Genomic DNA, 26,472 nt, shown 5'->3' on the forward strand with positions numbered 1-26,472 from the left:
ATCATCCTCCTTGAAGGCTTTCAGAATTGCTGTTCTTTTCTTGACAAAAAAAAAGAAATGGTGTTCCTTAAAAGGCCTAATGAACTCAGAATAAAAGCACCAATTAATTCAATATTTTCATTACTGCATTAATCTGAAAGTAGAAGATGGAATTCTTGCACTTCAGAAAATACTAGAAAATCCCCTAAAATGTCTTTTCTATTCCATGAAATCCTACTCTGTTTTGGAATGATAGCAGGTCTTATTGTATATATTTATTGAATTCTATGAGAAGGAATTTAAATTTTTATGGAAGATAATCAGAGGTCATATGCATGCTTAGGAATAGTTCATGCAAACTTCTGTAATAAAGACCAAATGATTAAGCAATAAAAACCACACACTGGGGCATGTGCTACATTACTTCTTTTGATGTTTCACAGTGCATCAGTGGGTCTGTAAAACATTCTTGGAGTAGTTATTTTTGCACATGGTTAAAAACTGTTTTTTCTCACTTTAATTACCCCTTAGAATGGCGTCCAGGTTCTACTGCACAGATCCTCTCAGACTTGGATTTAACATCCCAAAGAGATGGCAGATGGAAACGTATCAACACACTAATGCATTACAATGTAAGCTGTTTCAAAAACGTTGTTCACACCTGTTATTTGTTTTCTTGTAATAAATAACATCTTTATTTGTTTATAGACAAATTTCATTGCTACATTTCCAGAGAAGTTGTGGATACCCCATCCCTGGCAGTGTTCAAGGCCAGGCTAGAAGGGGCTCTGAGAAACCTGGTGTAGTGGAAGGTGTTCCTACCCATGGAAGGGCAGTTGGAAATCCTGGAGGTCCCTTCCAACCCAAACCATTCTATAATTCTATGATAAAGAATAAAAAGAAAAACACGGGTCTGGGTCTAGTCAGTAGAAGGTTCGGCTCGGTATAGACATTCTGTCTAAGCATTTTATATAAAAACAGCAAACCTGAATGCCAGCACCTTGGTTTCCTCAACACTGAAGTATCCAAATCCAAATTCCATTTTGAACATTCAACTTTTTGCTAGGTCTCATATTCATCTTTCCTTTTCTCCACTACTTCCTGCCCCTGAGAATTGTCTTTGTCCTTGCTGTGCTGCTAAATAGATTTTGAGTTGGTCTGGTTTGTTCAAAAACCCAGTCAGGAGAGCAGAAGTTGACAGTGTTTTACTGTCTGTTTTAGGTTTCATACTGTGCACTTGCAATCCACTTATCTTTCATTTTTGTGCTATTTATTGCTTTCTAACAGTGGTTAATCCTGATTGCAAAAGAGAAAAGTTGGTTAGTTTTCCCTAAGAAAACAGACAGGTCTGATTCTTCATGATGAACCTCATTTTTGTCCAAAGGGCACCCACACCAGGTCAAGGAAGCACTTAAGCCTCAAAGATGCTCCTAGTATTTCAGTAATCTCAGAGGAGGTGTTGATGGGATCTCTTACAGAGTGGGAGGGAGTCTGTTCTGAATTGCAGAGCCCAAGAAGCCTTGGAAGGTTAGCATTTGTCACAGATTCCCTGCAAGCAATTACAGAAACCCCAGTTTAGGGTTTAAGAAAGAGGTTCAGTAGCACGTGGTTCTTTCGAAGAATATCTCTGTGTTTGTATTTTCAAAGGTCCGAGATGGTGCCACACTCATCTTATCAAAAATGGGAATTTCCCAGCAGCCAGAGGATAATCAGCAAGATGTCCCAGGGGAAAGTAAGTATCTTGTGGCTTCCCAACCTCCCAAGATGACTAGAAGTCAAAACCCACAAAGTCATGCTGCCGTTTTGATTTTATTTATCAGGCACTTCCATGGAGCTAGATATTACCCACCAGACTATATAGAGTTTATTTGTTGTGTGTTATGCACTGTACACTTGCAATGACTTTCTTTACCATTGTTATAAAAGCCTTAAACCCTAGGACTTTAATCATAACTACTGTGAGTCCATAGCCCAACTTAATAGAAAGCACTCTTATTAAACATTTCCTCCCATATTTTGTTTTTCAGTCACACTACATCTATAGTCAAACTGTACATTTCATCTTCCTAGAGCTTTATCTCTTTTTCTCCTTTCTTCAGTCTTTATTCATGTTCCTCTTCAAATTTCTTTCACTTCTTATTAGACTGAGAATTAAATGCAGTATTCTATATGAACACAGTGGAGACTGTCTCTCCTCTCTATGACATAATGAATCTGATGTAATTTTTTGTAGCATTTCTTACAACTGTGTTGCCTTGCAAACTCATCTCTGTACCTTCAGATTTTGTGTCTCACTCCCTTTTGAGTGATGTTTCACGAGCTATCCTAACTTGTTTTTTCCCAGGGCTTTTTAGTTGGCTTTGATCATTCCATGCATTTTGTCTCTTTAGATGCGCCGTTTTTCACAATTCCTTTGCTCTTTTTGAGGTTTTCAATCCTCTGTGAGTGAGTGTCAGGAATTTCTTTGTAATGTTCCTTCTCTTTCACATCACTAATGCATCTGCTGCATAATTCTTGTATTGCTGTCTGCTACAGTATGCTGGACTTCACAACACAGAAGACAACCTGTTAGCTTTCACCCCATCTTAAAAGCTTTTATTTTTATATGTCCGTGTTTTGTCTAGACCAATTTTCTATATTTCAAAATATCTTGAGACACAGTATCCATTACAGCCTTGAATACACTCAGATTTTTATGGCAATATTTACTTGTGAATATATGTTCCCTGTCACATGTATTTTCTTTACTGACTTCAAGATGTTCAGTTTCTCTGGAGTTTATTATTCTTATATTCAGTTATTTTACATGAGGTAGAAGTTAGATTTATGGAAGAATAATTGTTGAGATCATTCTTCCTCCCATTAACTCATTTGATATGCCTTTCTGTCTAGCGCTGATTGCAAAGGCCATTACTTCACCTAATAGTTTCATTCCTTTAAACAGATTTACTGATCTTAGATTTAATACGTTTCGAGGGCTGGGCAGTTTAGCAGGTTGGAAATAATATGCCAGAAATGTACATTTTTCAAAAAGATGGGTCTCAGCTGATAGCTCTGACATATATGGCTATTAAGCAGAAAGGTTCAGACTTTACAGGAAATTAAGACAGGCAGAATTACTTACTGTTTACTTTTTACTCTGTCCTGGATTCTTTCTTTTGAAACTTTTACCACCAGAAAGAAGAGCCTTCTAATGATCATGTCCACACTGCTGCGGCTGTTCTCACCCTTTTACTCCAGGTGCCTGGCATAGCTGGCCAAGCAGTGGCTGTTCTGTCGCAGCAGGTGCCAACCCAGCATGTTAACTTAGAAAGCCATCCAGTGTAATGCAGTGGAGTGCAGCCAGGCGAGGTGCTGATTCCTAGTCCCTGTTCAGTTTGGTTGCACTGGTGGCTGGGGCTATAGTCACCTCACCTATAAAGAAGTGGAGTGGACTGTGAATGGAGCCTGGTGTTGCCCTTAACTTGCTTTGCTTCCTAAATATGGAATAGAGGTCAGCCTTCTGTTCTGGACTGCCAATCTTCATCCTCCTCTCTACCCTTGTGGCAGTCAGTAGAGGACCAGATTACATGTTTTTCTTTTTTTCTTGGGATAGATTTTTTTTCCTTTCCTCCTTCTCTGCAATTATATCATTCAGTATGATTCAGTATGATGAAGCTCTTTGAACAAGCATGATCTGTACTCCAAGTTTAATTCCTTAGTTGTCTGTGTGGCATACTAAATTGTAAAAGAAAAACAGACTTCTGGGGACAGTGCTGTCACACGAGAGCTCTTGTATGTGAGAGAAAAGTCTGCAGAGAATTCAGATCCCAAAGTATCAAGTGCAAACAGCTTCCACCATGTTTCTTCTCCACATCTGTCTTGTACCATGGTAGCGTACAAATTTGGGATGACAGCGTTTCATGCCAAGCTACCCTGCTTTCTTTAGCACTGTAAGGTCCTCAGAGCTATCTAGTGCCAACTTGTTCTGTTGGAAAGCTATAAAATGTTACAAAGCTGGTACAAAGTGAGAGACTGCTGTGACCATGATTTGTGAGACACTGTGTATAAAAGGGAGAGGAGAGGATCAGAGTCTTCCCCTCCCACACATACACATTTATATGGCAATGGATTTACAGGGTTTGAATAAACAGAAATCCTATCCTGACTATGAATGAGGCTTGTGACGAAGTGGATTTCCTTTTATCCAGTCTCATTAACTTGCACCTTTTGCATTGAGAAGTGTCAGCTGAAGCCATTGACTGTCAGCCAAAGTAGGAGGCTTTGCACCAACCGAAAATGTAAAACCATGTTCAGAGATGTTGCTCTAAAACCTGGCATTGCTTCTATGCTGCCTTTATTCAGAGCTTCTAACAGGAAGACACTGGAAACTGGAGAATGTGACAAATTAAATGCAGCATCTTACACTTCTGGAGACAATAAGTGCAGTTACTAATTTGTATTAAGAAGGAGAATGGTTCCAGTGATTTCATACTAGTATTTCTGTACTGAACTGTAAACCAAAACAACACATTCTGTTATTTGGGGTGTTTTTTCCTAATATTTGGTTTGGGTTCTTTTTTTGTTTTGTTGGGTTTTTTCCTGTTTTAATTCTGAATAAAAATAAACAGGGCTGCAGATCAGAAATACTAATTAGCAGATCTATTAGGACAGACCTTCCTTCATCTCCATGGAGCAGTATTCATGGTAGAGGAGACTGGAAGGAAGATAACTTGCTGCAGGTCACACAAGGGGAAAGGGGCTGCATTGCCTGATGTTTACATCATGGTTCCTATCACTATAATTAGTCAGCACAGTCTATTTTTGCCATTAACATCCTCCCCAGTACCCCAATAATTATTTTATATTGGCCAAAGAATGCCCAAGGGCCAAGACAAAGAGCTCAGAGGGAAGCGTTTCACCCCCTGGACACAATCTTCTTCCTGCTTACAGTTTGATGCTTGGTGTGACTAAAAAGATAAAAAGAAGGTTTTATTTATCTTTTATTTTCTTCATTTCCTACTTTCCCACTGAGGAAAATATTATCTCACAGAACTGTTATTTTCTCTTAGCAACCATATTGCTAACATGTTTTGTTGGTCCATGTTCTGAATTTCTCTTCCTCTTTCTTCCTGCTATTTATAGCAATGAAGTGAGATCTTCAGGTTGCAGAAGTTCATCTGGTTGAGCTGTAGCCTCTTAATCCTTACTTTCCTATGAAATAACTGCTATTCCACTTGTAGCCAATCCTGCTGCTGCTAAACAAACACAGAACAATCTCAGCTGCATGTAAGAGCCAGTAATCTCAGTGGAAACCCCTTTAGCTGCTTCCTCTTCTGTCCAAAGTTAAACTTTAGACCATTTTACATCAGGAGGGCAAAGAGAGATTAAATTCCTTTAACTCAAAGGAGGAAGCAGGAGAGTACCTAACAACTGACATAATAAGGTTAAATAAATAGTAAATAACAGTAAGTAAATAAAAAGTAAATAACAGGGATTGCAAAAGACATTCCATACTTCATGCCCAGCAATGATTCTTACTGTACTGGCAGATGATTGCCATGAATGGCATCTATTGTGAAATCACAACTGCTTCAAAATACAGTGATAGCTTTTATTTTTTCTGACTTCATTCACATGAACTTCCAAGTTGAATTAAGGACTCTCATAGGACAATGTGATTTGATGTGGGATTTATATTTCTTCCCTACCTTGTTAAAAATAAGTAAATGTCCCAGAAGACTGCATAACTAATGCTTTTCATGAGAATATATAAAGTAGATTCAAGCAAAAATGTTGGCTTAGCCAGATTACTCTTAAATGTTATTTTCCCCTGTGATGTAAAATATTGAATGTACATGCAAGCTGGAAAATTCAATGTAGCTGTTGAGGAACTTAGTTAATAAACTATTATGGTCAAAGTTAATGCAATTAAAAACTGATATTTTGCGCTGCAACTGGGATTCAGTTATGTTAGAGGTATATATTAAGGCATAAAACTTGGCAGAATGCAAAATAATTTGTATGGTGGGGCTGAATTACAGTTTTTATCAGAAAAATAACTTTCATATTTTTAAGATGTCAATGATTTAAAATGTGCTGATTCAATAATTTCCACTGGAAAAGTGCCATTGATTTTAGGGACTATGCCAAGTAGATGCAAAAGTTCAGGAATCAAAGGAAGAACAAACAAAACCAGGAGATTTTAAAATGACACAGAAACCCTTTTCAAGGAATATTAATAGCAAGTTAAAACAATGGTGTCGTGTCTTTTAGAACTGTTTGTAACAGAAGATCCTTAGGCATGGAGTTTGTCTGGACAATAATGTTGATGCTGAAATGTAAGACTGCTTTTATCCACTGTGTGGTCATTGGTCCAAGCCCCGGGACCAGGTGCATGGCCAAGCCCCAGGTAGCACAGGGAGGCACTGTAACCAGACCAGCTGTCACTATCACCCAAGTTCTTACTCCTCTTTCTGCTTATTGGAACACAAACAGGACTTATTGATGGGAGTCCCTCCCTCTGGTATAAACTATGAATACTGACAAACAAATTTTTAAAAAATCTTATTATAATGGATATAAATTTGCTTCAGTCATTACATCTGGCTGCTGTAGTTCATGTCATTTCAGTGAAGGGATGTATTTTTCCTCCACTCAGCCACAAAGTAGTACTTATCAAATGCTGATAAAAGGAAGGTTTGAACTGAGGTACCGTACTTCAACCCCAGCAACTGGGGTAAAGATGTGAATTGTAATAGTGTTACCTAAAAAAAAGTTGTACCAGGAGTAGACTGCAATTGGTATTTCTGTGGTGGCAAAGGGGTCAGACCTAGCTAGGATTCTATAACTTGATCATGTTTTCAAGAATTCACAGAGAAGTAAAGAACTTGATTGTGTGAACCTCAAAACGTATGCATACTGTGTTTACATGATGTTGTGATTTAGGAATGGTATTCTCCAATTTAGTTTTCTACCACTCCAAGCACTGCTTGCTCACTTCCCCTTCCACCTCCCCCTCCCCTGCAGTGAGATGGAGAGGACAATGGGAGACACAAAATGTAAAAATTGTGGGTTGAGATAACAACAATTTACTGGAAACAGCAATGAGGTCAGAAAAGAAAACTAATGACAGCAGATAGAAGAAAAGAAGTGCTATTGCTCACCATGGAAGCCCCCAACAACAGACAGTACCTGACTGCTCCCTCTGTCATTCTACTCACCCTGCTCCCTCCAGCTTGAAACTGGCATTACCCCACTGCTCCCTCCACACTTACTCCACTGGAAGGAACTTTCCCTCCAGAGGAGACTCCCTTCTCCCCACCTGTGACTATGGCATGAGGTGATATGGAACAGCCTCTGCATCCCAGCCATGACCCCTCCTGGCTACTGCGAAAGTTATCCCTGTCCTGGCTTGAACCAGCACAATGACCAAACAGGAGTCTTCCTATGATGTGATTCTTTCCTCTCCCTTTGGTCTTGACAAAAGCTATCTTTTTCAGCTCTGTGCCACTGAACATTTAGTACTTGAGTTGTATATGTTGGACAGTAACAGAGTAATCTAGATCCCCTTGGCAAGAGGACAGGCATGTTAAAGATAGGGAACATGTATATATGTATATGATTCCTTTAGTGTTGCTGTTTTGGGGTTGGGTGGTTTTTATAATTACTGTAATTACTGTTTCTAGGGCATGCACTCCTGGAAGATGAAAATAAGGTCTGGCATCTAGTCCGGCCAGTGGATGAAATGGATGAAGGTAAATCAAAGCGGGGCAGCGTGAAAGAAAAAGAGAGGACCAAAGCTATTACAGAAATCTACCTGACCAGACTTCTTTCTGTGAAGGTAGGGTTCAGATGTGCTGTAGTTACACCTTATTTCTACAGATTTTGAGATACAACTGAGGAAATAGATGCAAATATCAGTCATGAGTTTGGCTGTGATTTGGAATATGTGTCATGTACATACAAGCCAGTGTTCAAGGTGTTCAAGGCTTCAAGTAATTAATATGCCCTGAGGAACATTACTGGGAAAGTGATAAAGTACAGCTCCTGATCAAAGCTGAGAACCATGATTACGTGATCGTTAAAGAAGGATTTTCCTTGCAAGACAAAGATGGATATTCTGCTCTGTGTTGCCTGTTTAGATAATACTTTGTTGGGTTTTCTTTTGAACTGAATGCTTTATAAACTCCTACAGAGCCTTATATTTCCCTGTTCTTGTATGTGATCAATTTTCCAGTAAAACCCAAAAAAAAAAGTTTCCAAATAATAGTAGTCCTTTTAGAATATTTTAATATTTTATTATTTTAGAGTGCCTATACTGAAGAACTGATAATGAGCAAAATAATTTTTTGAAACATTTCTCCTTATAGAAAGAATTTAGAATAATGTATTTAATGTAATATATATAATGCATTTAATATAATATACTGTATTTAATGGCCACAAAGCCAGGCTTCTTTTGTGAAAATTAAGTCAGTCTGGCTCCAGCTAAGGCCAATTGTCCGAGCATGGAAGTGGATATAAAGGAAACTCTTTGGATAGGTGACATAGACTTATGATGAAGAGCCAAAAAGATGCTTGCATCCCTTTTTTCTGTTAATAAAGCCACTGCTTTGTATTCCCAATAGCCATTTTATAGATTACTACCAGTCTGGAGCTTTACTGACTCATAAAGTGTTGGTGAGGTGTTACAGCTGAGGTCACAACTACCCCTTCAACCTGGGACTTGTGTGTTCTGGCTGACAGTAGAATGTCTTAGAGCTCCTTGCCATCTGGGTCCCTTCCCTGTTGGGAGGCTGTCAGCTGGAGTCATGGTTGGAAAGAGGACACAGCCCTTCAAATGTGTCTGTAGGGCAAATCAGTTGACTGGGGATGAATTCTATGTGGCCTCAACAGGGTTCTCCCCAAAACAAGGAGACAGTCTCTGAGGTTGCCATTACTAAGATCCAGGCAGATGCAGGAATCCAAGAGCACAGCCCTTCTGGATGCTTCATTCCTTGGGTTCCATGGATCTCATGAAGCTGACTCAGACTGGTGTCTGATAAGACCTATGTGCTTGCCCTTGAACAAAACGGGCAAATGCTCACTGGTACTTCTTCCTCTCAGTCTCTTTCTAAATATTGCAGTGCTCTGTTGTGAGAGAAACTGGATGTGGAAGGCTGCAAAACCATTAAAAAGTGGCTAAAAATTATTTATGTGCACAACCTTAAATGGGTAAATGTAGCAACCAATTTCTGCTTCTTCTGTCAAGCAGAAGGCACGCCTTTCTGTGCAAACCATAGGACCTCTGGTGAGGTCACAATCTCTGAGTCTAGAACATGAAATTGTGCTCTAGAAGGTCTTTACTGTGTTGGCAGTTTACAAAGTCACTGCTCTAAGAAATTGTTTGCTTTTTGTCACTCTTAGCACTCAGGATAAAGGCCATCAGTGACGCAACTGGATTATGTGCATAGGAATGAAAGATGCTGAGTTCAGCTTGTAGCACGAATGTAACCGATTTTTTAAAATTTGCTTTTAGGGGACACTTCAGCAGTTTGTAGATGACTTCTTTCATAGTGTGCTCAACTCAAACCATGTGGTGCCACCAGCTGTGAAGTACTTCTTTGACTTTCTTGATGAGCAAGCAGAAAAACACGACATCAAGGATGAAGATACCATTCACATCTGGAAAACGAACAGGTACAGTATGAGCAGAGTCATACTTGTATTGCAGAGAAATAAGAGTATAATACCCAGGTATATACTAGCACTCTTAACACAAATCAAAGTAAATTTCATTTATAATCCTCAGAATCATTTTACTTGAGATATGTTTTTGTGATGAAAAAGATTCCCTGTAAGCCTAGAAGCAGCAAAAAATTAATCCAGTTTACCTGTGGAATTGTCACTGGCAGATATACCATGTTTTACTTTTTGTCTTTCCTCAGAGAAGAGGAAAGCAAGAGGCAAATGGGACTAGATTTACCTGTCAAATCACAAAATCTAACACATGCTACTTGATAGTTTCTCGATCACACATGCATCCTTCCTTGCTCTTTTGGGGTACTCAAGACCCTTCTCATGTGAGTTTTTCTGAGAAATGTAAAGAGATGGTTTTCAGGCATGGAACCCAGACAAGCTTGTATAAATGTTGAAATATAAAATTAAACATCACTATTATGAGGAGAGCAAAATGCAAAGCCCATACTCAATTCCATGTGATTTTCTTGTTGTAGAATATTTATTGTGTAAAAAGGATTATTCATCTTTTTCCATGTTTTGCAGCTTGCCTCTTAGATTCTGGGTAAACATACTGAAAAATCCTCATTTCATCTTTGATGTTCACGTTCATGAAGTAGTGGATGCTTCCTTGTCAGTCATTGCACAGACTTTCATGGATGCTTGCACAAGAACAGAGCACAAATTAAGCAGAGTAAGTAATTTGCATTCTACATCCTGACTGTGCTCATGCCTGACGAGACAAAGGGCATCCTCACAGACAATACCCATTCTCTGAGGAGATACAGCCTTGATCGTTTCTTTTTAGTTTTATAATGAAGTTAACATTTCACCACTTAACAGGTTGGTGAACTGTCAGTATTTCTGTGTAGTCTGACAATTGATACTATTGAAAAAAGGAGAAAATAGCAACTGCTTTTATGAAAAGCATGTTTAAGAACTGATTATGTCAGGTTCACCAATAATTTACTATCACCTTGCATAGATACATTTGTAAAACTCAGCAGTAATGCCATGTGTAAACATCATCTTTTTATTAAATAATCCCACCAATGTTAATAAGTATCCCAATATTAATAGCTGTAAAACTCAAGTGTATGTGAATATAAAGGCTTAATCTTACATTCTTGACTTTCTTTTGCTTCCTAGAAGTGTTCATAAGTAACATTTTTCTGTATTCTAAATTTTTCAGGATTCTCCAAGTAATAAATTACTTTATGCGAAAGAAATCTCTAACTATAAGAAAATGGTGGAAGAGTAAGTATCAACTCCTTTCATGGTTATTCAGTTGTTAAGATTTGAAGCCTGTGTAAGAGGAAAATGGAAGGCTGATATAGTCAAAGTCAGCTGTCAAATATTAATAATTTTACACCCAAATGTTTAAAGATCCCCATGGTGGTGGCATTGGCAGAGTTGAAGTGGAGCTCCATTATGACCCAGTGTATATTGTTGTCTATACAGACAGATGAATAGATTTATTCAGGAGAAAATATGATGCTGTTTTCTGCAGTCATAGTTGCTACCCACACGATCTAGATAACAAATGCTGCACTTCCGTAATTCAGTAGAGACCAAGTCCTGAATACATTTTCAGAAACATATTTTTTCTATTCTGTCTGACTTTATTCATTTACTAATTGGAAATTCTGTTAATATCATGGAAGAGCTGCCACAGAACAAAACTCTTGCCAGTTTTAAGACCTAAAATAATCATTATCTGCAATTATAGATTTTTTTTTCCTGTGGTACATTCCTGTACAATCAGGTATGATTTGCCTCTACTGCAAAAGTGCTAATGTTGGAGGGCAGGATTATTGAGGAAGCATTGGTCTGTTGTGGTAGAATATCACCTGTGTTAGTAAGAAAACATGTTTGAAATAATGGCAGAATTACCAGACAGGCGTCGTTTCTTTTACCGAACTGAAAATCTTTCTAAATCTCTTGCAGTTACTACAAAGGTATTCGTCAGATGGTGCCAGTGAGTGACCAAGACATGAATACCCATCTAGCAGAGATTTCTAGGGTAAGAATATAATCCATTTTCTTGCTGAGAAATTGGAGCCAAGTGTAGCACTGGTTTTTGTTGTCTTATCTTTCTGTCTCAACAAATGGGGGTTTTTGTGTGTGCAAATATCAGATGAGTTATTTCATAAATCTCTGAAATACTCCTAGTTGTGCCGGTTAGACCTTTGAAATGTTGATTATTGAATGGAATCAAGAATCCTTAATGTCACTAATCTATCTGAGTTATGCAGGGAATAGAGCACAGCGTTTGGATTTTTCACATCCATTGTGGAAAAATTATAGCACTCTTGAACTGTGCTTTCTCTCTATAGCATATAGAGGATTTTTAGCATTATCATTTATTGTTTATCATACTGATAATGAGTAGAGATTGAATTCACAGTGCTACCACTGGAAAAATTAGATTCCAGAAACTAAATATGAGGTGTGTACATTGAGTGTAGCATATTTTAGAACTGTCTATACAGGAACAATGTTTCTGCTTTATGCTACATGGGAGAAGTTCATTATGTGCTTGCTCAGTGGCAGTTTTTGCATTGTAGGTTATTTGGGAAGAGCAGAGTGGGGTGGTTGCTATCTGGGACTGCAATTGGAGATAAGTGGAACAGTCATTACAAAACCTGCTTCAGTCTTGAAAGAGCCTGTCTGCTCGGCAGCTCAGCTCAGCTCGAGCGGGCTCTTGCCTTTGTAGCACTCTATTTAACTTGGAGAACCAGGAGAGGCCCTCACCAGTCCTAAAGATGTTGTTTAGCTTGAGCAAGAAGGCAGTGTACTTACCAGCTGGTTTGCTCATTCGCTTAATTTAGTTGAAGAGTTCTAGCGTAAGGAGGATGTTTGGGGAATTTTTTGTGGTTTGTTTATTTCAGTACCCTTAGGACCTAACATTTTGCAGATCAACATCCTCATGAGAGCATTTCTATTTTCAGTCATTCACTACAAAACTCATCTGCAGTGACATTTCATTTTACAGTTCACTTTATTTATTACATAAATTGAGATGCATATAAAATTAGAACATTTGGTGATTAAAAGTAAATTCGATATAATATTTTAACACTGGCAGGATCTGTTCTTCCTTTCTATTTTCATTATAAATTATGATAAGAATTAATATAGAAGGAGTGATTGAACACTGCAAATTTTGACCAGCTCTAGAAGTGACTTTTATAGAGCAAGGGAAGATGGATGCTTCTCTGCTGCTTTATCCCTTGGGTAATCATTTATGCCAGTAGCAATATTTTGCAATTCTTCATTTTCTTAACTAACTTAAAAGACTAAAGGCGTAACTAGAGACTCGAATCCTACACATTTGAATGAAGAACATCTGTTCAGACAGGTAGAGCACATTCACTAAATAAGTCATATGCGTGGGGGCAGGGGGAAGATGAGGTAATGGAAGGGTTATTTCCTGCTTCATTTGAAGTCTTTTCTCTGTCTCTCTCCCTCTCTCTCTCTCTCTCTCTCTCTCTCACTTCTCACCATACCCCCCCGCACCTTTCTATCTTCCTGATTCAGGTGGCTTTTTCCAAATGTACGTGTGCTCATGATATTGATGAATTACACCTTTGCTGTAGTGGGGTGCGAATAATTTCCAGGCAGTAAAAAGAGCTGGAGAAAGGATTTCAAACACCCATGATGACTGTGTCAGACCCAATGCTTAATATCTCAACAATATGTAGATTGTACTGAGTAAATACTTTAGCTTTTCACACCCATGCTGTTAACAGATGTTTGAGCTGTAGCCTGTGGTTTGATGTTCAGAGTTGAAAATATCTTCCACCTCCAATGTTAAGAGTTGTGGGCAGGCTGGAAAAATACCAGAGGGAAAGTCTTGGAGTAAAAAACACCAAACAAAAGTTTTATCACTCCTTTTCTCTGCCCCAAGTGTCATTTAACAAAATTAAACACAGAGCTTACATTTGGAAATCTTGTCAATTGTACCCAACAGTTGTGCATGTGCATAACTTTCAGATGTATGTGATCCTATATTGACATGTTTGCTGCCTGCTTGTGTTAACAGGCACATACTGATTCCTTAAACACGCTTGTGGCTCTACACCAACTCTACCAGTACACTAACAAATACTATGATGAGGTAAGTTTTGGCTTTTGTTTTCATGCTTTAATATCAATGGTAAAACATTATGAAGGCTAACATTAGTCTAAAGGAGTGACCTTTGGATTTCACTAAAAGCAATGCTGAACAAAAACCTTGCAGTTATATACCCTGCTTGGCAATGATGCTGGTCAAGAGAATGTCCTTATAAATGAACAATTTCATTATGGCTATCTGGTTTTGCTAGCGATAGTTTAACAAGCTCTGAAAGAGAAATAGATTTTAAAATCATTTCTCTTCAGTTCTACCGTCCTAATAAGTATATAAGAATGCCACCAAGCAAAAAGTCATGTTATATCAAGTTTCAAGACAGTGTGCTTTTTATTAGGAGCAATCCGTTAAACTTGTTTTGTTTGTAGGAATTGGAGCCATGTCCTTTTTATTAGTTCAAATTAAAAGCTCTTTAAACTTCCTTGCATGATACCATCCCTGTTTTGCCATGCCAAGTGAAGTGCCTGCCTAAGGTAAACCAAAGTAGAATGACTGTTGAATGTAGCCTGATTCAAAAGCAGGCTCACAGCTTCAGTTTAAAAAGTTTTTTAGGTTTTTCACACCCTGTGGAAAGGGGGACAAAGAATATCCCAGAATAGTTGGGCTGTGGCTATGGCTCTCCAAACTTAATCTGAAAACAAAAAGAGAGAAGGAAACTTTTATTCAAAGGTTTCCATGGAAATGAATGCCTCCAGAGAACTCTCAGAATTAAAGCAAGTAAGAACAGATGCCGAATCAAAAAGGAGCACAGCACATGTGAGCTCTATTCGGTTAGTCTTGCACCTCTCAGCACAGTTGATGTTTTCACTTACATTTAGCACTAAAGACAGTGAGTCACATCCTTCACTGCAGCTGCTTTATACAGGAGCAGCCAGCCTGTTGCAGCTTTTAAGCAGATGGAAGCAGGGAAAATCAAATCACCCTGAGAAGTCTTGCAGTGATGGCCAGTGGGAGAAGCAGACAGAGGAATGTAGGCCAACCCCTTGGCATTCCCTCACCCCTCATCCCCAGTGCTAAGCTGGCTTTCAGCACCTTCCCAAATGTGTCCATCATTTGACCTCTTACGCAAACACCTGGGGACCCTGAATGACAGATGAACTGAAAATCCCTGATTCATCCACACCTCAGGCAGAGTCACCAGCCTGTGGGACTTCATCAGTGGCTCTTCCCTTCCACGTACATCACTGTGTAACAATGAGGTGCATCTGATGAAAAGGCTGCTAATCCAGAATTGTGAAGATATTCTGTCAAGAACCATCCAGTAAAATTAATCAAGCCTATTTATTTTCCATGAAAATGTTTTAATTTGCATAAATTGGAACATTTTGCAGCTGCCCTTGTCTTTATTACTGACACAGTGGTTCCCAGCATGTGCTGTACCTTCTGCATCTCTGCAGGGCTTGACAATGACTGAATGGGTACATTCTAATTGTCCACATTTATATGAAGGATATATTCACCAGTAGAGATAATCATGAATTATTTAGTCTAGATTTGAGGAGTTACAGCTAGATATAATTGTTTAAATTAAGGAAACAATATAAAATTAAATTAGGCTCAGTTTAAATACTGCAATAAGTGTTTATTGAGTCTGTCTAGTAAAAATACATTCACACTTTAAAAACAAATTCATTAAAATAATTATTTCTAAACAAATTTGCTCCAGTTTTGGAATGCAAACACTATACCAGCCCTTCAAAGTGAAATTATTGGCTAGATTGATTCTGACTGCATTAATCTCCATTATCAGTGATGTTCAAGAAGTAATAAGAACCAGAGGTAGTGACAGTCAAATTCCGTTTTTCCAGTCCTTGTACTTGCAGGTTTCTATAGTATTTAAACAGTGCTAAAGGTTTCTGCTTGATTACACTGTCAGACTTATATTAATAAAGCCAGTTCTAGAAAAGGAATGGTTTTGTCATGTAACACATTTTTCTAATGTAGAAATCTAATAGCTGGTGGGAAAGTTTTCCTAAAGGATGGTGAAAATGAAAATCTTTCAAAACCTTTTGAATTTGATCTGGGAAGCCCTAAAAAACTCTATTTGAAGAAAAGCCTTCTCATAACAGCTGACCTTTACTGGCTCTGGTTTTCAAATCCCTTGTGTCTTAAGAATCATATCCTCTTATATATATTCTGTACAGCAGAAGCTGCAGGATGCTGGGGGCTCCTCTGAGGAGCTCTTTGCTTTCCTGAACTATGTTGTGCTGGGCCAGAGTCTTGGCACTTCTTGGCAAGAGCCAAAAGGGAGCTGCTGGCTTTATTCCTCATATTGCGTACAGACACAGGAGACCTTGCACTGTCCTACCATATGCCTCTGCATGGACCACGCAGGAGCTTCTCATAACTAAAGCTCATGGGGGTGGGATATAATTACTGATGGTAAATGACCCTTAAGCCTTTTAGGGTGCACTGTAAGTAAAAGCACTGTTTCTTAAATAGCTCTAAGGAAATTCTTCCCCTGCCTGCTCCATCTTGGAATGTAATATTTTACAAGATAAAGTACTACCTATTAATTTGCTTGTATCACAACATAATGGGAAACATTACAGCAACTTAGATAAAGTAACAGAGACAATAATTTTTACTGTCTTTGTGAAAAATTAGAACATGGGGCCTAATAGATGGACTTTAGTACAGAGTGAAAACAAAAGACTCTTAAAAACCAAAGTAGTATCAAACACTTGGTCTCAGAACTGTGTCATACATTTTAAGCTAAATTATTCTAAACTTTCTGTGTTTATATCTTCCAGATTATAAATGCACTTGAAGAGGATCCAGCTGCACAAAAAATGCAGCTTGCCTTCCGTTTACAGCAAATAGCAGCTGCGCTAGAGAATAAAGTGACTGACCTTTGACACAAAAGCCGCAATAAAGAAATCTGATCTGAAGATGTTCAAATTCATTCTTCCTGTTAAGGAAATAGTGTTCTATTTTTTAATGTATAATTACAACTTTAAATGAATGATTTCATGGTTTTTTGATAGCAGAGGTGTAATGTAAAGAATTTTTACTGTAAATTATGCTTCTAATTAAAAGCTGTGTTGTGTGTAAATGAATCTTCTGTGGGAAAGAGAGTCCTTTGGTTGGGGGCAGGGTGGGGGGTGGAAGAAGAAAAACCTATAGTTCTTTTGATTTAGTAGAATCTGAGACATCAGCATTTAGGATTCATTATGCAAGTAAATTCAATACTATAGCATCCTTTCTACCTTAAGCAATATTTGTACTAGGAAAACAATAACATACTCAGAGACACATGCAATATCCCCTTTTATTTTGATAACTGGAAATTGACTTCCATAGAGCTCTAAAGCTTGGTCTGTGATTATAATGAACATAGTGAATAAAGCATCCAATTTCTCTGCAAGATGTAAAAATGGGATTTGCTACCACACATTGTTCTAAATTTAATTCTTTATCTCGATGGTGATGCACAGTATTGCACCCACCACAGTTGGCTGTGAGAGAAATAAGAGTAATGTGTAGAAGAGTTCTATTGATGAAGTCTTGTTCGGTTCAGAAGTCACTGCAAAGAAGGAATTTAGTCCTTAAAACTTTAAAACTCTTTGTTATTATTGTGAGTTTTATGATATATGCTAATGTGCCTTACTTGTACTAATTATGTGAATCTGATGAATGGTTTTGTAAAAAGAAGCAGATCAGAAAAATAAGTATTTATGTGCTATTGAATGACTTTTGTGTGAAAAACATGACCAGCAGAATGCTTGTAATTAGCTGCTTGCCGAGAGTGTGCTGTTTAACATGATTTGATTATGTATAATATCCTATTTTAGAATGGTTCTGATGATTTTTTATTTGAATCTTGGAACTGTCCTAGAAATACCATCACTTGTTTTTATTGTATCTGTGATGTAAAATACTAGTATGATATTGGAAAAATCATATACCCATCTATTGAAAACCACTCGGTCAGTTTAGAGCCTTGGAATGCTGCATTTGATTGAATACACACTATAATCCATAGCAAAGAAAATTGAAATAACTTGTCAGAAAGTGTGTGTTTACAATATAGGTAAGCTCCGTACAAATCAAAAAGTTAGGTACATCTTCTTAAATTGCTGTATTGCACATCAGAGAACTTTACTTCTCTTTGTCTTGCAAGTTTTTGGCAGTAAAGTAGCATTTTAATGAAGTGCTGCCATCTGTACTCCTTCATTCATTGTCCTGCCAAGCACCGGGACTCTGCTGACTCTCAGCAAGCTAATGCAGTGTCTGCCGCCCGCTCTCCCTGCCTGGTAGGTTGTCACACACTGACTTTTACTGTCTGTTGATATTTTTTTTTTTTCTCCCATTTTGAAATTTTCCTGGTATTTGTCAGTGGGCCTTTCCTTCAGTTTCTGAAAATCAAAAGCCTCACCAGAACTGGTTTCCTGCCCAGTAGGCTGTGAGTGGTTTTTTTTGGTTTTTTGTACTCGACTTCTTGCATTTGTCTGTAATCATTCCTGAACCTGCCTGGGCTGTAAGTTATTTTATACTGTTTAGGACTGAGCTATATGACTTCTACAGGAAGGTGCTTTGCCAGTTATTCTTTCATCAACAAAGACATTCTAATTTCATGGCTAATCTGTTTCTTTTTCATTATTTGTAAATCCTGTTAATTGTAAATCAAATACAATGTTGTTTTTTTTCCACCAAGTGTCAGTGGATCTTTACTGAAACTGGGGGGATGGGTGTTGAGAGGATTTGTAATGCTTCCTCTGGGAGTGATGGAGCAGCAGCGTCCATCAGTCTGTGGTTGGGAATGGAGGAGTGCAGCACATCCTGCAGATGCAATGCCTGACATCATGCCCTTTTTATTGGCATTTGCTCTGAAAAATGACAGTACTCTGGAGAAGCAAGGATGTAGTGCAAAATACCAGAGTGAGGTCTTGCCTGATGTATCTTGGGACTTGAAAACAAATTAAAATACAGGCTCAGCAGCATCTCTCCAGAGAGACCAGAAAGCCCTGCTTGAGCAAGTAGGGCTTTCAGAGGGAACATTATATGTCCCCCATCAGCAGTGACTTGACACAGCAGTTGCAGGCTGCAGCTGTGGGGTGCAGCAGTGCTCTATCTGGATCCTTCCTGTGGAGCCACATGAGACACGTGTGTCTGCTGGCATGTGTGAGTTCATGATGGATCCATCAGTCATTCTTGGTACCCTTTTCTCACATACTGGGAAATTTGCGGGCTATTGGTGCTGCAGTGCTGCCTGCCAGGAACACAGAGGCAGATAACTGTGAGCAGCTGCACAGCTACAAAGAAAACTAATGCCAGTTCTTCAATTTCTTCAAGTCCCCTATCCTGAAAGCACAAAGCTGAAATTTAAATTGAAGAACTGAGCTCATTTATTTTATTATTTCCCCTTTTCACTAAGGTCCTCCATTGCTTGTTTTTCCACTCTGGTGCTCTTTTCTCCAGGCCTAGTTTTTGGTTCCAGTTTTCATTACACTTTAGCAATCTGATTCTTCAAACCTTCATTCTCCTCATTTTTTTTCTGCTGCTCCTGACATCTGGTTCATCTACAAGATAAAAGGAAAAAGCTCACTGGGGGTCTTGCTCTTTTCACCCCTTCTGCAGCTCCTCTAAGGGGTCTTACTTCTTAAAGCATAAGAACCTTCTTTCTCACAAACAGGAATCACTTTACTCCATAGCAGCAGCTGTGAGCAAAGTCACTTCGCATGGACATCTCTGAGACCTAGATCAGAGGCTGATACAGGCATTTGACCACTGCCAGCAGGTCTGAATCTCATTACTGACAGCAGTCTCTCCGAGGTTTTGCTTGCCTCCTCACCATGCCAAATAGAGATGTCTTATGATGGGACAAGGTCCCTGCACCTGCTTGTTTGATATGTAGTAACTCACCCAACTGAACAGGAATGGGTTTTTTTTGTCTCTGACCAGGAATTCACTCTCTATTCCTTAGTGCCAGGTTTCCCTCTGACCCCTTACTTGATCTTTTTGCTGCTCTCACAAAGCTATCTCACCTCAGCTGTCTCACATATGTGAGGCATTCATAATGTCTCCTGAAGATGACTTCTCTGTTACACCCTACTTGACCCTCTCCCTTCTGCACCCTGCTGTGTTGGACACATTTCTTAGCCTGCTGAGTCTGAGCTGTATTTACATGCACTCTAAAGTTGGCCTTTCTGGTAACCTTTTGAAAATAAACAGAGCCATCACTATAAACAAAACCATACAGGGAATTCAGAAATTCCAACTGGAATTCACAAAATCACAAACTGTCATAACATGGGAAGATTTTTAGTCAGCTGCATAATGACTTAAAATGGCTCTGAGCTTGAAATTCAGCTGTCCTGGACTTACCAGCACTGATGAGTTTTTGTGACCAGTACTTCATTGTTCCAGATTCTCCAGCCCTATCAGTAGATATGTACCTACATGGCCTAAAAAAACCCAGTCTCTGAATCCGATAGGAAAACCCCTCATTTACATGCTTCATAGAGTTCCAATACCTCTATTTAGCCTGATAATGGTTCTAGTCAGGGTTCCCATATGCACTTAAGCATGTGGTGTAACAGTTCTCTGAGGAGTTCCTTTCTAAAGAATTTGATCTTGAGCAAAGATTGCTTAAGACTTTTCCCAAGTCTGTTGTCTTTTCTTGAAAAAACTTACAGGGGAAATTGTTTCAGGTTTTTTTTTCCTTTTTATCTCTGTCTAGAGATACCATTCAGAGCAGTGAGACAGTCATCTTCAGAGCTTTAAAAGAGAATGTCTACCTGCCATTTTTCTACCAACCATTGACTTGAGTCCTGTGTTATTCTGCCTTACACTCAGATAAGTTGAAATTTGGCACTTTGAGTCAATAGAGTTGATGCACTGGAAATGTAACCGTTGCCCTTGTGACTTGCTTTCATCCCTCATTCCAAGCTCAGTACAGTCAAACTCTATACCTGAAGCATTCCATGTTCTCCATCACACAAAGTTCTTCTCTTGGTTGTCTGTTTTGCCAGATCTGCCTGGAACACAGGATTCCCTGAAGAGTGAATGACAGCAGAACACAAGCTATAATGATCAGTGGTTTTTTTTTTCTCAGACTCTACATACCTAGTCTGTGGGGTTTTATTATTTTGAAAAACCCTCCTTCAGTTGATGATGAGTTTGAAAGGTGGAATTGTAAACTAGAGTTAGTCTTTTAGCCTTCCTCTTTTGTTAGCCTTTGTCTTGATGAGGCCCAAAAATGATGGTGGAATTCTTGGTGTTTGACAGTTCCTGCAGAACAGAAGGAAAAGAGACTTTCCAGAACCACAGTTACAAGGAAGTTTTCAAAGGTTTAGTTTTCTTTATTATGTCCCCTTTTGCCTCAGTATCAAGGAACATTTCTCCATCCATTAGAGAAGAAAGTGGTTTCCCCTGAGCAGGCTTGTAATAACCATCTATGCTGTGAAAGATCACTGCTGTTGTACCAGACAGTCAGGGCTGACTTCTGTCTTGCCGGTGCATACTGCTTGCTGCTGCATGTCATTACCAAAGGGGACAAATCCTACTGTCATTCATAGCCAGGCCATCAAAAGCTATTTCATTTACTCATGTATTCCTGTTTCTTTGCTGCTTCTCAGATAATTGCCATTTGAACCAGAAGAGAGTTTGAGTGCTTTCCTTCTTTTTTTTAAGCTTTTAAAGAACCTATGCGTCTTACCAGATTGGACACTTTAGAAAGAAACTATTTCTTCAGTGGGACAGAGGACAATAGGTCTCATACAGCTGTATATGGCTCATCTTAAAAGGAAATAAAAATCCCACCATGAACCCCACACTGTGTTTTTGAAATCCTTTATTCAGTGCTCTAATTCTGAACAATGTTTTTGGCTTATTTAATTGTCCTCAAAATTGAATGTTGAACAAAACTCACTTTTTTCTTTTAATCTACTGTAATAAGAAAGGAGTGAAATGAAAAAATGTATTCCTTTGATTCCCTTAATCTTTTCTCTCCTGTGGCTATGCTCCTATTCAGTAAGAGATCATACTTGCTAGTTGCAGAGCCTGGACGCCAATCCATGGGATTTAAAACAAACCCAAATCCATGTTTCCTGCAGCTACATCTAGGTCCATGGCAGTGCTCACAATTGTAAAACTGCCTCCAGGATGTTATTTGGAATACTATTATCGTTGGTCTGGCTGCTTTCCTCATCTTCCTTCACGTGATCCTTCTTCGTGTGGGTTTTTACCTTGTGTTTCAGTGGCACTTTCTGAACCTCAATGCTACATTCCTCTGAAAGGAAGGAAACAATCACTGCCTGGATTAATCATGCACTTTTCATCCCCAAAGCACCCCATGGGCACTCAGACCCTCCCAGGCTCAGCACACTGGAAAATTATAGAAGTGGATTTTTTTGTGCTAGAGCAGACAGCCTTACTGAAACACAAAACATTTCTATTTTTCTAAGGTAAAATACATTTGTTTTGTTAATAATGTACTCTACACATACATTACTATTCACTTCTGATGTGCATACATTGACCTCTGATGTATCAGTGGCCTTTTGGCGACTTTTGGCCGAGGTTGGTCTGAACTCCACCTAAAGTCTGCAGCACTCTACCCTAGACTGGAGGCTGCACTATGCTAGCCCTCAACTAGAAAGTGACATGGATATTAACAACATTTTACCTTTAAACGAGGCTAGATTCACACAGCTCACTTGCTTGGTGTGGATGTTTAGCCTCATTGCTTCTTTTAATGGACTAAAGTTTGTCTTGTGAGGCTGCTATACAGTTATGATATCCAAAAGTCCCATAATGAGGCCTTAATGTCCAGCAAAGGGAACAGAAAGACCGCCATCATTTTCAGCAGCAGCAGGTTCTTCTGCTCAGCTGTCAATGTATATTCCACCCTTTATTTTAACATGGCCTTATTTTGTTTCCTTGTGCACTTGAAGCCGTGACAATCCTCTATCTGTATTCTGGCACATTACTGCTGGAGATGAGATCATCCATCTAGGTTTTGTGTTATTTTGGAGCTACAGGTTTGGTATGTAATAGGGTCATGCCCTGGTGTGCTTAGTCCTCTTACAATAATATTCGATAGAGAGCTGTGTCAAGTTATGGCTTTGCTGGCTGTGTGTGAAGATTCATATGCTGATTGCTTTGACCTGCCTATCTATAGTAAAAGCCTGTAACTGCCCAAGGATCATTACAGCTTTTGATTTAAGTTACGGTTGTGATTTTATCTTTCTTTTCAGTGAAAGGAAGATTAGAAATGTTTTGTTTGCCATTTAACTGGAAAAAGTTAATAGTTTAGCTTAATTTCTTTAAGAAAATAGGAAGAAAGGGGAGGTGACATCCTTTTTCTGTCAGGTGGTTTTGTACTATTCTTTTCTTAAGTTAACGAAGACAGTGACGACAAAGAACACTTGAGCACTGCTGTCACTGACATAAGTTTCTTTGTGGTTAATCATTCATGTGAACTAGCAGGGCAAGTGTTTTAATACAGAGCTTAAATTTAATTTCAATCTGTGCTGTCCATCATTGTCTCTCTTTAGCTGATTTTTGAGATGACAGCACACACAATGTATCTAAGATTAGATTCTGGCTTTAAATATTTAGTCTGAATCACATCTATTTGTACTTCATTCCAAGGTTGAAGTAATGTGGCAGGACACACATTCTGCAGTAGTTAAAACAAATCAAAGGAGTGCTGAATTATTAATTTTAAACTTTTAACCAATTCCTCTTTGTGGGCCTGCACACATGTGCTTCTTGGGGTGAGCTGGGGATTGCCAGCTGGGCTGGAGGCTCTGCCCTGCACACAGTGCCCTTGTGCTGGTCTGCCTGCCCAGGCCATTTCCCCACCTGCTGGGCTAGCTGAGGGCTGAGAGCTGTTTGTGCTAATGGCTCCTCTGCTAATGGCTCCTAGGCTCTAGACCTAGGTATGGGTCTAGAGACATGAGTGACTTACAGAGCCAGTTGTAAGGAGCACCCAGATGAAACATAGCTTATTGAAATACTAATTTGGAATACAGAAAGTCAAAACAATGCAGAGCAATGCTAAGAGGAATAAACAAACCTCAAAAGTCAGAATCAGCTCTGAACTCCAGAGGTATAAAGAGAACCTAATGTAAAAATCCTGTTAGAAACAACCCAGTTCACACCCACTCTGCAGTTACCAACAGCTCTGGGAAACACTAGATTGTATTAGAAAGCCTGCAGTGCATAAGTAGAAGTATACATCTATGAAGTACCTGCACTTTTAAAGCTCTTACCATTGTGGTGCTCCTGCAGAAGTGTTGAACAGGAACATGCTAAAATTTTAAGGAAATATGTTACCTGCCCTCTTTCTCTTTTTTTCCTAAAGCTATGAGACCTTTTTAGCTTCTCTGATGAATGGCTGCACAACAGAGGTGTATCATATTCATAGTCACACTATGCTCCACAAGAGATGAATGTTATAGTGATTTGTTTCCAAACTTCCCAGTGACTCTCCTCTGTTTACAAGTTTCTCCACAGATGCTGATGTTCCACTGTTATTCCAGCAATGTATAGCTGGGCTTTGTTATGGGCTATCTGCAAGAAAAGAAACCAAACCCAGACATCTGCATTCCTTGATAGCAAACCCAGATAATTTAATTTTTGTGCCACTTCTCCATAATTGTTTCTGCTTGGTTTTTTTGTTTTGTTTTGTTTTGTTTTTACAACAGGAAATTCCTTTACTAAGGACATTCTAGCCTTGCAATCCTGAGTATTTTATTTCTCCAAATGGAGTTGAATTCTGTTCTCATTAGAACTACTGGGTATTTTTCTCAGATCTAAGATTCAAGAATGGGACACAAACACAGTTATCATATCACACAACAGCTATCAGCCATATCACCCATGCCTGTAATGAGAAAATAAATACACACAAATTACTAAGCAATAAAGAAACTGGTGAATGGATGGGATCAGGTCCATCTGCATTCACTTTTCAACATGGTCTTGTGTATTAACATAGCTTTGATCTGGTTATTATTATGCTGCAGATGTTGCCCCTGCTCACCCTGGATCTAATGAAGCATACCAGGGGTCACTAGTCATTTAAATGGACTCTGAATCTCTCCTGCAATCTCTAGATTTACTCTGAAATCAATTCTGTTTGCTCTAAAATCAATATGGCTAGTGCTTTAACATGATCAGCACAAGAGAGGAAACTGGAGGTGGATGCAGGTGGCTGAGGTGGGGAGAGAAGGGAATGAAGCAGACCGTTTATCAGCTTGATACTGTTGTCCAAGTGCCTGCTCTGCACACAGAAGGTTGGCAATCCCTGAGCCTGGCAATTAGACATCAAGATTATCATATGGAATGACTCCTGTCTTCATCCAAAAACCTTGAAATGTTTTACAAATTATAATTAAGCTCTGTGAGGTTGTATCCTGCTCCTGGTGATGGAACAAAAACCAAAAAAGTAAAAAATTAAGGCAAAATCTACTCGCCTTAAGTTAGAGCACAAGTCAATTGCATGGCTGGGAATAAAACATGAGATTCCAGATCCTTGGATCCTAAATCTAACCTGCTGGCATACTACATACAGAAAAAATAAAATTTATCCAGCTAAATTGCTATCTCCATGCTACAATTTTCCATGGCTTTGTAGAGGAAAAAAAATTCAGACACAAAAGAAAAACTCCTGTCTGTGCTTAAATATATAGCTTTTTGTTGAAAAGAAGTTCGCCCAAGTTGCAGTCTGCAAACTATGGAGATTTAGTATCTATGAAAAAGATATGCGAGGCCTGGTTTTCAGCGTTTCTCAGCATGTTGGTACAGTGTAACTCTGTCATCCTGTAGCAAGTTAAAGAGTGTAATTTTGTCACCATCTACACTTGCCTGAAGTAGTGTGGACATACACCTATAGGTGAAGTGTGTATTCCCAGAGGACAGCCAGCTGGACATGACCACCTGTGGCACAGAACTTGCTTTTTCCGAGAGACAAATGCAGCTATTCTATGGTCACATCCACAGCCCCACTGCAGCCCCCAGGGCTCTGGCTGTGCTCCTCTTTAAGCTGATATTTAACCTGGGCATCCCTGCCTGAACTGCAGAAGTCATACCTCTCTTTCTACCTCACCAAGCACACAATGATGCGTAAACAGATCCTTGATCCTCACAAACAGGGGTCCTGTGCATGTCCCAGCTATGAGCAAAGTGGACTCACAGTGCCACCTCTCTGCTCTCTGGAAGAGAGCGAAGAACTTGTGCCCTGTGCCCCTCTCCCAGACCATTTACAGGCTCACTGGGCTGGCGTCAGCTCCAGCTTGCATGGCCCTGACAGAACTCATCGCCACACACCACAGTCCAGGCTGAGCACTGCCACAGTCCAGGATGTGGTAGCAGGGAAACCTGTGTTCCCTCTCCTGGGACAGTCCCTGTCTCACAGGCCAGCTGAGCACACCAAAGAGACACCCAGTAAGCAAGGCAAGCCTCACCCCAGCTCACAGCACCAAACTGGTGTTGAGAACATCAAACCAGTTTTCTCAAGCTGAGTTAAATATTGCCGTGGTGCAAAACTGATTATGACTGGATAAATATTTCCACACAGGCATGATGACAGGAATGAGTGAAGCTGACTGGTCCTTCTGGATTTGGTTTGGGGGATTTTTTGGGAGGAGAAAGCATTTGGTTGAGCTGAATGAAACAGAAGATATTATAAAAATACAACATAAGTGATACAA

At 39.2% G+C, this 26,472-nt stretch overlaps 1 protein-coding gene across 6 annotated transcripts in view; it reads left to right on the forward strand.

Annotated features, from left to right (window-relative positions):
• The window catches only part of PLXNB2 (plexin B2), a 249,058-nt gene extending 230,596 nt beyond the window's left edge, over positions 1-18,462 (forward strand). For all 6 annotated transcript variants that reach the window (XM_088054880.1, XM_014248934.2, XM_014248930.2 and 3 more), the window contains 9 exons: positions 511-611; positions 1,627-1,711; positions 7,647-7,801; positions 9,479-9,639; positions 10,225-10,372; positions 10,871-10,935; positions 11,626-11,701; positions 13,724-13,798; positions 16,564-18,462. In XM_088054880.1, coding sequence (XP_087911006.1) covers positions 511-611; positions 1,627-1,711; positions 7,647-7,801; positions 9,479-9,639; positions 10,225-10,372; positions 10,871-10,935; positions 11,626-11,701; positions 13,724-13,798; positions 16,564-16,668 — 971 coding nt within the window. In that variant the 3' untranslated portion in view covers positions 16,669-18,462. The remainder of the gene's footprint in view (positions 1-510; positions 612-1,626; positions 1,712-7,646; positions 7,802-9,478; positions 9,640-10,224; positions 10,373-10,870; positions 10,936-11,625; positions 11,702-13,723; positions 13,799-16,563) is intronic.
• Positions 18,463-26,472: the final 8,010 nt, after the last annotated feature.

The sequence above is a fragment of the Pseudopodoces humilis genome, chromosome 5 (assembly GCF_049639895.1).
Source record: "Pseudopodoces humilis isolate 2021_Gansu_Grassland_sample_001 chromosome 5, ASM4963989v1, whole genome shotgun sequence".
Lineage (NCBI taxonomy): Eukaryota > Metazoa > Chordata > Aves > Passeriformes > Paridae > Pseudopodoces > Pseudopodoces humilis.